We start from the raw sequence: 12,425 nt of genomic DNA, 5'->3' as shown, positions 1-12,425 counted from the left end.
ATCTATTAATATTTATATATCAATATTTATTTATCAACATTTATATAATTTATTAATATTTATAATCTAGTTGATCTCCTATCTTTATGCATCTAAATTGAAGTCTTCCCTAGGTACCACCGTTGTGGTCCATCCTTTCCGTTTATACCACTTGAAAAAGTGTTGATCTGTTACAGCTCTGTATCAATTCAAAAGCTTAAACTGTAGTTATTTTTATCACTATAAATCTTAAGATAAAACCTATTCACAGAAGCCCTTGTCGTCTTCATTTTCGTTTCCCCTCTGGCGTCGTGTTTTAATGACCATCTTGTGACAGTCGATATTCAGGTTAACAGTGCATGACGCGGACTACTAACATCAGATCGATAAAAAAGCAAATAACTCGAATTTTAACAAAAACACCGACTAAAAAGTGTCACTTTCTGTGATTAACCACCGTCAGACTCAATACACTAAATACAGATATGTATTTACCGATTTATTAATGAAAGCAGCTCACCCCACTTTTTTCCTGTGTATGTTTCAGAGGACCTAAGCGACACTTGCTATCGCCACTTCATTCCAACAACATTAGGTAATTAAATGTGTTACCCCTACCAGCCTCTAGCAACTACTGGCCTGGTTATTTACAATGTCTCAAAGTGCCATTGAAAACCTAATTATATAACATTGTATATAGGAAAATACACGGAGTCGGCCAAGACGTAGATGAAATAGATTGCTACACTTTATTATCACAAGTTTTCTCTTCAGTTTCATGTTTCGCTGTAACAAAAATAACCCTAGAAAATCTTGCTATGCGTCAATACTCGGAGATTACCCCATAGCATTCTGTTAATTCGTTCTCTGTACAAATTAGACAGAAGCGGTGTCAACTTCGCCGATAATGCTCCACCAGTATAATTTTAACTAAATGCACCGACCGTTTCATAATGAATCCCAATGGCCATATGTGTACTCATTTTCGAAATGTCAACCACAAAATAGTTAGCACTTTGGACAAGTTTTAGAAATATTTGCGAAAAATGGCGTTTGACAACCCACTGTCTTAGATGTCTGTAAATGCTCTGAAATAAGGGTGGGGGAAAACCCGCCAGTAATATGAACAGGAGAGGGAGGATGGCTATTCGGTATCGAGACGGTGCGATAATAGGGAGGCCATAATTTACCGGAACAGCCTACACATTGGTTATTGTAATGGATGGACGCGTGCCGCCGGAACCTGTGTGCGACATGTTGGGACTGTAGAGCCACACAACAGCTGCATGTCCTATAGGAACAAACGCGTCAACCTGGCTCCGAGTACATCCTGCTGATGTACCGTAGCGTATCGCCAGGTGAAATATTGTCAGGTGTATATACACTTTGTACAATTTGTATAGATATATGTATATTTTTTTAATCTTATGGAATTTTAGCAACATATTGATTTAGGAAAATGGTTTTATACGCCATTAGAATTCTTATGTCATAGGATTTATGTGAATTTATCATTATTTACTTTTAATATGTTTCAATTGTAAATTGTATTGTTTCATTTCTGTCAATAACAATGCTCTAACATATACAATATCAATTCCACATTACGCAAAACCTTCAACAGTAAATATACATTGTACCATTCACGAACGCTGTACTGAATATATAACTTGATAAAAGTAGTGAACACGTGTGTATAGACGGTAATTGACATAGTTCAACAGGATTTATTTCTATTGATGTATTCGTGTTATCGACGTCATCAAACTGTTAAGAGATAAACTGCGACACCCGTGTATTATACGCCAACAACAGCCGCTGGGTTTAGCACTGTGCCGAATACTACACGCAGAATTAAAACTCAATCGATATAATTCTATGATCTATTAAATGATGAATTGTGTATTTCCTTGTTAGAACTTTGTGATTACGACCGTTAGTGCTATATGTAGCGTTTCCATCTCCTTTTGTGAATGCGGTAGGTTTATGATATCTTCCCCATTGTTTTGATATCTTTGTTCCTGAATGACTACACAGGGATCCGACACTATCAACATTGTGTGACTAAGCCGGTGTATCTGTTGAACCCACACTGTTCTCATAGGGGAAGAAAAATAAACACGTACTTATCTGTATTCTGCTTGACTGTAATAATAATATATATTCAGATAGCATATTAATTTTACTTATGTCCTTGTAAATATGTTGTAATGCTTTTTTTTTCTATTATACACCTATCTGAAACAACCCTAGTCGCGTTTCAGTTGAATGCTACTAGCTATAGATTGCCGCAATCTTTTTATGCCAAATGTTTAACATATCAGACGCTAGTTTAAAAGCCCCGCAGTGTTCGTAGTCTCTATTAATTACTGTGTGTGTACAACTTCTATTTCCTTTCCACGCTTAAAACATATTTAAAGATAGCTATCTCTTATACCAGGAAATTATCACAAGTAACCAGTCATAAATGCTACGTGACTAAGTTCGCCAGACAAGTGTTTGCTTTCTCTTTCAGCGATCGTCCTATTTCCCCCCATTGTGTGCATTTGCCATAGCTAATTAGCTAACAGCGTTAAAGTTCAGGTGTTGTTTCTTTGAACTGTTTATTTATACCAGACCGTGAATCGTTTAAAACTTACTTCTTTTATGATATGGTTCACTTGTTACATTGTATAGAAGTATACAATATTACATTGTGTGACTGTAACGCTCATGTCTCTGGTGTTAAAGCTGTACAGTGACGAGAGCTGTTCGTTAAATACCCAAACTGTCACGTTTTATCCGAACTAAGCCCCGGACGTATATCATCCAACACAGGTTATCTATCATTTCCATTTACAAGTTTATCGCAGGTCTGAAAATCTCCGCCCGAACACTTACGTTGGTTGTGACTAGGTTGTATTATGCCTATGAGCGGAGAGTCGTCTGCTGCCATCGCCAGTCTGTATAGCATAGCGAGCCAGGACCAGCCCACTGTGGGTACTATATACCATACAGGCGCAGTTCACTCTCAGTACGTTACAAGATAGCGGTGGCACTGGAGGTAGTGTATACAATCTCTATGGATTATAGTCATTTAGTCGCTAGAGCCTAGTGTCTACGGCAGACCCACCAGTCCGTCCACTCATCTGATCAATGGCTTTGAATATACTTATTTTTTATTTATTTACAACAGGATAAAGAAGATCTAACGGAATTCTGCCAATTGTTCTACTGGAGGGAAATGGAGTTATAAAATCATTAACCGGATTAATAGTTTGTGTTGTGTATTTTAACTTTACATGGACAAAAGACGATATCAATAGTTATCTTATACATCGCCTTGTTTGTACTCCTACAACGGAGCGTACCAATAAAGCCATGACCTGTGTTCTTTCGATGAGTGCGGTGTACAATAACCCATGTTGTGGCGGATTCAGAGGAGGAACAACGGACGACACCGCTTCTCAAACGGACTTTGATTACCACTGGATTAATGCACCTTCTTCTGGTTCCCGGCTCGCTACAGACACAGGAACAACCACATGCTCCTGTCGATTTGATAAGCAGACCACCTTGAGTCGGACACCGGCCAAATTAGAACGTCCAGGTAAATTCGCTTTTTATGTTTTAATTGATTTATCTGTCTATAAAAACAATGAAATATTAATTATTTTACAATTATGAATTGTCGTTGTCTTTAATGTTTTTTTCACTTCCTGTTCAGTAAAATTTCGTGTTTATTTAGTGTTATCAAATGTTGATGCGAAGGATAAATTGTTGTATCGCTGTGACGCCATCTGATGACTTGTAACATTAGCAGACAGATGTGTATACCGGTGTTAGGGACACATTAGTTTTGACACAAGTGAGGACACCTTTCGGTCAATAACACGGGAGAGGCGTGACGATTGATTCGCCATCTACCCCTTTTATTATCATAATTACCACTAATCCATACATCCTTCTTCCTCCCAAGTTGTCTACATGCATCTATCTATTATATATTAAATAAGGGCATGGGATACAGTTTCTTTTACCTCCAGGGCTAGACCGGTAACGCCACTGTATTGATCTTTAGATGAATATCTTTGTAAAGCCCTGCTGGATCGGACTTTCAGTACAAACAACACGAGATTTTTTAAGTCAAGGCTTTCTTTGTTTGCTATCCTGTTCGGCAGTTCGTCTGTTAGCAATCTACTCAGGTTTCTTGTGGTGCTTATCGAGCCGTAGCAGCGCGGCTAAGTATGTATGTGTGTATATAGGTACTATCAATACGCAAGCATACAACAATATCAGTTATATGATCCATTTGATTATCTTTATTAAGTTCAATCACGGTAAGAATTTACTTCATGCCAATCACCTGTATGAACTTTTCTCATTGTTCGGGCACAGTCGAACATTAGTTTTATCTTTAGCGTACATCATGTTACATGTTTAAACATACACTTGTCTTTATCTATAGGCCTGCGGAAAGAGGAACCCACAAGTAATTGTTGCAAGAATGATACACAAGAGATAGAAATGAAAGTGGATGAAAGAAGGACAATCGGAGTTAAAAGGAAATTAGATTCGGACACAGAAGACTTGATAGACCGGATACCGCCTAAACGTATCTCGCCTTTTCTCAATACACCGAAAGAACGCAAGGAAGAAAGGAGAAGAGTGTTGAAAATATCTATTCAAAAATTAAGACAAATGGAGGACCCCGAGCATTTTCTACGACGTTCTGTCTTGATCAATAACACATTAAAGAAAGTGCAAAAGGAAATTCGGGAGGAAAAACAGAAAAGCTACCAAGGATATAAAAGCTGTATTTATAGAATTCGTCCTCATTACGGGTACGATGTGTTAAACAATAGCTATTTACAAGCATCTCCCAACGGATATATGAGTATGTTCGAAAGTCAATATTCAAACCCAGAGGAGTCGGAAAAATTCCAAGACGAAATTACTGACACTCTCGTGAAGAGTTTAGAGGAGACTTCAACAATTAAAGACAATATTTCCTCCAACGCGTCTTCGCCTCTCCTCCCGAGGCAGACGGAATCTCACGGGATCAGCATGGAGGATAGGACAGACACTGACATTACCAGTGAAAGTCATAGAGAGAAACAAATATGTAGTGACATGGACGCGGTATTTAATAATCTGATACGTGCTCTGGGAGAAACATAGCAAAATACTGCCGAGACGGCAAAGTGTGCTAGCTGCTATACCAGATGTGAGAAAGTGTATATTAGATCACGTCGGACAAATGGATGTGGATGACCCATATTGTATTCAACACCTTGGATGTGTGTTACGTTAATGTTATAACTGGATGCAAAACACAAATACAATATGCCATTTATATGAAATCTGGGATTTATTATCTCTTAAAGGCTGAGTGCATATTTAAGGTGTGCAAAGATAAAAGTCCGAAAGGAATATACAATATGCCATGGATGATTGGGAGTACCTGTTGAGGATTTTTACCCGTGTATCATTGTATCGGTGTGACAATGCGAACTTCGGATTGTTTCGCTCACGGTATGGAAGAGACATTCTCAAAACTGGCAGGATAAAGTGATATTTCTATTTATTATATATTGCAATGAAAATACAAATGCTAAATTATGTGAAACAATAATATTTATATATAAATACGCATATGATATAAAATGTTTGTGACCTAAATTATCAAAACTTTGCAGGCATCTGTTGAAAATGATGGAATCTAGGCATTTTAAAGTAAAATGCTGTGGTCTTATTTTCAATTTTTTAAAAATGTGATATGAAATTATTTTTGACAGAATAAATTATTTTAAGTTAATGTTGTTAAATGGGTATGCTTTCCTTATTTTACTAGAGATAAATTGAATCAACAATTTTGATGTAAAATATTTAATTGAATCGAGACAGGGCAGGACATTCTTTTAATCATAAATATCAGTGTTTAAGCTACTAAGATGTCTATTGAAGTTATTTGTTAATTAGAATATATCATTATAGAAGTCTACATAAATTGTGTAGATAGATTAGAATAAGATTATTTGAGCTTGCCGAGTGTGAGGCTAGCGACAGTTGAATTCATTAGCCTCTGTAGTAGTAGCCCAAGTGTCGCTCTACTTTTGCTAATTGGCCTGCGGCTAATGTAAGACAGCTATGGTCTCGGCCATTAATCACTTGATTTCTCCTACAATTGACAACACAAGGATGTGCAGATATATACCCCCTATCGCTGCTGTGTATTTAATATCGAGTTGTGTTATCACAGTTTAATGCAGAGTTGTTACACCAGACAGGATTTCTATGGTTGCATTGCCATCTTTTACCCGTGCTGTTAAATATTCTGTTAGCATCCCATTAATTATTAATGTGTAGGCTGGTTCTGTCTTTATCGTATTGTTATAATTCCCTTGGTGATCAATATAATTGATTCTATGAACGCATTTCGTGTTCCGTGATCCATTTCACCTTGTCTTTACCTTCTGGTGAATTGATACCGAGCCTGTGCATTATTTCTTATCTGTATGGTATAGACAAAACGAGTAGTGTATGTACATGTCGATTCTGCAAACAGACAGAAAGCGTTTTAAATGGATTAAACATTTTGCGTCAGTGTCACAATTCATCCATAATAGATTTAGACATGTCATATCTAGATCTGATGTATAAAACAAAATATAGGTATAAAGGTATTCTGGTGCGAGAAATGTAAACTGTTGTATTATGATCAGTCCACACGTCTATGCACGCATTAGATTGGAACAGACACAATTAAACATAAATGATTTACTGATTCTGCGACAAATGTGATCAAATAAACCTCAAAATCTGACAATGGTATGCATAAATGTGGGATCAGTTTAAACGTCAAATATGTATACTTGCATATAAAATTAAATAAATCATTTTCGTTTACATTAGGAGTAAGGCTGCAATTGTCATTTTAAACAATACCAACAAGAGACTAGCTCTAGGTAGCCGAGGCGTCGGGAGTTGGCCCTATTGAGTTGTGGATCTAATAATTAAACGCCAATAACAAGACAGGCGTGACACCCCTCCCGACAGCTGGTCTTTACAACAACTTGTAAAGGTTCAAATGCGGGGTTACCTTTATAGCGGCTTTTAGGGGACTTCTGCTTTCCATACTGGCTTCTAGACCTGTAACTGAATATTTCTTAACAGTCATGGGCTACAATTAAGATTTAAAAGGCGACTGGGAAGATTGTAACAAATAGTGGTCCTTTTTATTAAAAAGCAGAACAAGAGTTGAGATTATGTAGGCCGGTGATTTTTTTTTGGGATCAAAACACGTCTACATATGTTTTGGTGGCCCAAGGGCCTACTTTATAGATGCAAGGTTATAACATAGTAACATTTATATAAAAGCAATTTCATCACATTTTCTCTTTTTAAATCTGATAAGCAGCTATAAAAACAGCAGTGCGGCCATCGCTACACAGGAACGTTAGAAGTAAACGCCGTTATTGAAGAATTAATGGGATAAATGTGGGCTGATATTCTTACTCGAAAGGAAACAAAAACCGAGGTTTCTGGACCGGTAAACGACACGTATAATTACTTATAAATAGGTCTAGAACTGATAGGGACTGTCAAACAGTCATCCAGACAATGGTTCTTTATCACCGATATACCAACGTTCTGATGTGTCGCTAAATGAAACGTATTCATATCTTATTACAGCAAAACTAGTTAACACGTTATTCTAACCAATAAATCATACCATATTTTTGTTTAAACGGACATGGTATTTAAGTTAAAATGCAATTTGTCTTTCAAAATGTTCTTTATATAATAAAGACAATAGTTAACAATAGGCGTTTGTATTGAACCAACTAGTGTAAGGTTTATCTCATTGTCCCGAACCATGGTATGCGTTGACGTTTCAGAAGTACGTACTCGGCCGTCGTAAACACAAGGATCATGTGAAAATGGCCATACTTTGTTTAGTTATATGTGTAATAGGTGCTTTCAAAGTTCAACTAGTCCCATTACCACTGATACAGGTGTACCGCACAGGTAACGTTAGGTGTATATAGAGTAAAGGAAGAACCTCGAAGGTTACTAAATTGTACGACAACAGCTAACAATCACTTGTGTACTATAGATTACGACCTGACTCTGTCAGCCATCCACTAGGGCCTGATAAGAGTAGTTATGTGTTAAAGCGGCTTAACTTTCCTCTGTTACAATGTCATGGTTTACACGCGCATTGCATTAGGTCTGCCCGCCTAGCCAACATCATCAAAAGCATTGTGGTATTGATTTCAGTCGATCTCGGGGTATAGGTATGTCCTCAGAGGGTTCTACATACATATAGAGTAGGTACTTCATGTTCTTAGTGTAATACTAGACTAGGTCACATAGTGCTTCGATTTTTACATGCATATTTCTTATCAGATTTCTTTGATTTCTAGATGAACACAAATGAATAACAAAATCCTGTCATCCATAAATCTACTCTATGATGGCTTGATGCCTAATCTAAACGAAAAATGCACAACGACTTGTTTCATGTAATGTTGCTCATTTTCAGTTCCATGAAGTTTAGTTCAATAGAACAAGGCCTAGGGGCGACAACCCGTACTTGTCTGTCTGAGCGAGCTGGAAATAATTGAGAAAACGATTGCCGTTGGCTGTGGTACCGTGTGAACACTCACGGCCATACGGCAATCCGAGGCAGGTCTACGTATTCAATGAATTATTGCCGGTGTCGCCACTAACACTAACACGTGCTTAGCTGATTAATTTTCGTAATTGTCAGGGATCGTGACGACAACAGCCGTGCATGTGTACTGTGTGTTAGTATGGACACAGACGTTATTCATTATTGTTACAAATTATTTGTTATGGCGAATTTCCTCTTATTTGATGTTTCAAATGTTTTTGATATCACGTTGGTGTTATACATTTGTAATCAGATCAACGCAGTTCTGATCAGAAATAGAGTTTGTGACATACAGACATTCTAAACCAAAATGCCAATAAAGTAACTCGTTATTAATGAAACCAACTTAGCATGACATACTTATCAAAAGTCGTTATAAACCAACTCTTTGTTCAATGTCGTAGAGATAAAACAAAGGAATATTTGGTGATTTGGCCATAAAGCAGTTTCATTTAAGAAAGGAAAAACTTATGTGTTTAGAAATGCTAGTACAATGAACTAACCCATAATAGTAGGAGTCCTCGCGTAGAAGAAATGCTATATCGATCATGTTTAGATGAGTGGAAATTCTCACAGGATCAGATTTCCATCCCATTACTTTAAAAATAACCACCATATTGGTTGTAAAATATGGTCTATGTTTCACACGAGTTTCACTTGTAGTATGTTTCACAAGTCATTGCCCCGTATGTATACACGTAGCCGTACATGTTGATGGATGGCCTCGGCATGTGTTACCCACACTGTGTATTGCCTCTAGGACGATATATATATATCCTGACACCAGTTACAAGTATCGGTGGGCTTTACTTACCACTGTTTCTATGAGAAACTATTTTCTTGATCTCACAGAAAATAACTTAATGAAAAAATGCAGTTTCGTGTTTTTAACGGACAGACTATAAGATATACATATAACCACCTAGTATAGTCGCATTACGATATAATACACCATCAGAGGTGTCCAGGACACACAGAGTTACTTATTTGATTATAGCTATCTGACAGCTACCTTATCGAGAGATCAATGTAAGCAGTTTTTGTCGTTCTAATCTATACAGCAGTTCAGTTACTTAAAAAGAATTGTGTTATGTTTAGTTTTTCTACGATCTCTCCGTAACACATTTTAAGCCTATAATATTAGTTACTCGGCCCTCCAACATGATATTTGTGATCATATTTAAGGTCAACATCTGGTAGGCTATTTATAAACAGTCGATACTGTGGTTTATGTCCCATACACAGATGGAATATTGATATTGTTTACTTTCCTACCTAACTAGGATACCATATATACATCGATCTCAACACCATCCTGTCGCTTAGGATGAAATAAATAATAGTATATGGACGCATAATGAAATTTGATTAGGTATCAGTATGTATATATAGACTTGTTGATTACGATTGAATAACAGGTTGTTTCTGCAAATAAACAATTTGTGTATTGCGATTTGATTGTATGCCCTTTGTAGTGAGCAGTTGATTGTAAACAGGACCACAAAGCTAGGACAAACAATAACAACAGCACGTTTTTACGGCAGACAGATGACACGATCTGGCTCTGTGTCTACAACTTGGCTTTTTTTAATGAATTGATTTCTGACATAAATTATAGTTTGGTATTATAGGGTAAAGGGGAGGGAACTAAGATTACTTAAAATCAAAGGAATTGTATTACACGAGGTTTTAAGTAGGTTTACACCTGTTTATTGTTCTATAAACATGTAACGTTACCTTTGTCTGTGTATCTGTTTAATTGCCTCTGTAACACGGTCAAGAGAAACGTGTCTGCTAGACTGTATTATAATTGAGTGCTCGAAACATTGCTAAATCATGTGGAACATATTACGTCACGGGTTGTTGACCTCAACAGGCCTTTAATGGCGAACCCTATAAAATGGCTTATACTTTGTATAATACAGGTAATGGTGTAATACAGGAATCGTTCTCGTAACCTTCACAAAGGCAGACTCTGTTTCTCTTGATGTATTTATTTTTTGCAATTAAGTTTTTTTAAATGTTACTATCTGAGGTTAGTTACAGCACCGAATATTTGATGGACCATTCGCACGCCGTGCTTTATCATTGTATATGACATTTGTTACATTCACGCACCTTTTGGTCAAAAGACCCACTCGCTCATGTAAAGGGTCGATTATGAATGGAAGTTATTGTGAGAGGCACGATATGAGAGAGTTGAGTCGCAAGATATGTCTATGGGTTTGCGAGTGTTTACGAGATTAGTTTATGGTTTGACGAGAGTTTACGATAGTTTGTGTATGGTTTGACGAGAATTTACGAGAATTGTGGATGATTTGACGCGAGTTTACGTGAGTTGTATATGGTTTGGTGAAAGTATGTCGACACATGTTCGCAGTTGCACAAATGCATGTTGAAGTTATTTATTGTAAATTAAATGATTCGAGATGTAAATTATTGAAAAAGGGAGTTATGATTGTGGCATTTATAATGATGGATACTGCAAAACATCATTATTAAATATTAATAAATAAAAAAAAAACTGAAACTCATTTCTGTGTTCACTTTTATTTGTCGGTATTCACCGATGACCTCTTTGCTGTTGCAAACATTACAGGATATCATGAGCTGTTTGACCACGGACAAGGTAAACGATGGTGATAATAACGAGGTACAAGCGGTGGTCATCCAGACACATAGGAGAGGACGATGATTGAAATGAAAAGCAAGACACGTCGAACAGATGTAAACCCTATCAATGGAAATGTCAGCAGTGTAAAGTACTCATGAAAACTGGTAGTGGTTATCGTTATCAATAGGTTGAAGCTTGACGTAATGAAGTCTGCAGAAATGTTATACACATACAGTTATTAATAAACATACATTACATACTGCTTATCTAATGATGTTTACAAAACGCTGATTACACAATACTCGAAAACAATAGAACGGGGCACAGATTTAACACAGAGAACAATGCGATGCAATGTCAACAAACAAACTCCAAAACGAATAAAAAGATAAAATGAACAATGAAATTGGCAAGTTAATTGCGACATAAATTTCTCAAAGATAAATATCAGAAATATTTTTCTATGAAACTCTAACGGTTTTTATACACAGGTCTCCAACTGGTCATACATATTGTCCGTCTATCGGTCAAAAATCTCATTGTTCTTCAGGGATGATCTTAAGTGGAAGTTTCACATTTCGGAAATCGGACCCAAGGTATATTCGATAAATTATATGACATGAGACAGCTTTACAGTCCTCATAATACATGTATTTTCATCAGTCAGAACCAAACAAGACGTCACACTACTAAATGTCAAAGTCACACAAGTCAAATTTGTTTTCTCTAAGCTGGTAGATACATCAAATGTATTTTGTTATAACTCAGAAGCAAAGTTGTTCAGTTATGTAAAAACCAGTTTAAGCCGAAAATCAAACTCGCAAGGTCAATGGACAAGTCACAAAGGTCACCCCCTCACTTAAATTGCAGATTTTTTACGACATTATGAAGCTGCAAAGTTGTTCAAGTTGAACTTGAAGCCATGAAACCAAAGTACAAAGGTCAAGGGTAATATGATAACCTAATAGTAATGGTGATATTTCAAGGTTACGAAAGTATTTGATTGCCTAATGATGAAGATAACGTTAAAACTATGGTTGGGCTTAGATGAGACTCATGTTGTCTTTAGAAGTCTCTCACACGATGCATAATACACCTACTAGTATATGAAATTACATATAAGACGCATTTATCGTTGTAGCTTTCCACTACTGATTGTCGACAGTAGATCGC

At 36.7% G+C, this 12,425-nt stretch overlaps 1 protein-coding gene across 2 annotated transcripts; it reads left to right on the top strand.

The window, feature by feature from the left end:
- Positions 1 to 2,708: 2,708 nt before the first annotated feature.
- Positions 2,709 to 11,172, top strand: LOC117324327. Of its 2 annotated transcripts, XM_033880122.1 has the most exons (3): positions 2,709 to 3,022; positions 3,155 to 3,568; positions 4,427 to 11,172. In XM_033880122.1, exons 2-3 carry the CDS (start codon positions 3,340 to 3,342, stop codon positions 5,137 to 5,139), a joined length of 942 nt encoding a protein of 313 aa, XP_033736013.1. In that variant the 5' UTR covers positions 2,709 to 3,022; positions 3,155 to 3,339; the 3' UTR covers positions 5,140 to 11,172. The 2 variants fall into 2 exon arrangements, with proteins under 2 accessions (XP_033736013.1, XP_033736012.1); XM_033880121.1 differs by having other exon boundaries at positions 2,709 to 3,568.
- Positions 11,173 to 12,425: the final 1,253 nt, after the last annotated feature.

Source organism: Pecten maximus, chromosome 3 (genome assembly GCF_902652985.1).
Source record: "Pecten maximus chromosome 3, xPecMax1.1, whole genome shotgun sequence".
In the NCBI taxonomy this organism is placed as follows: domain Eukaryota; kingdom Metazoa; phylum Mollusca; class Bivalvia; order Pectinida; family Pectinidae; genus Pecten; species Pecten maximus.
The sequence above is the reverse complement of the archived record's forward strand: the minus strand, read 5'-3'. Positions and strand labels throughout refer to the sequence as shown.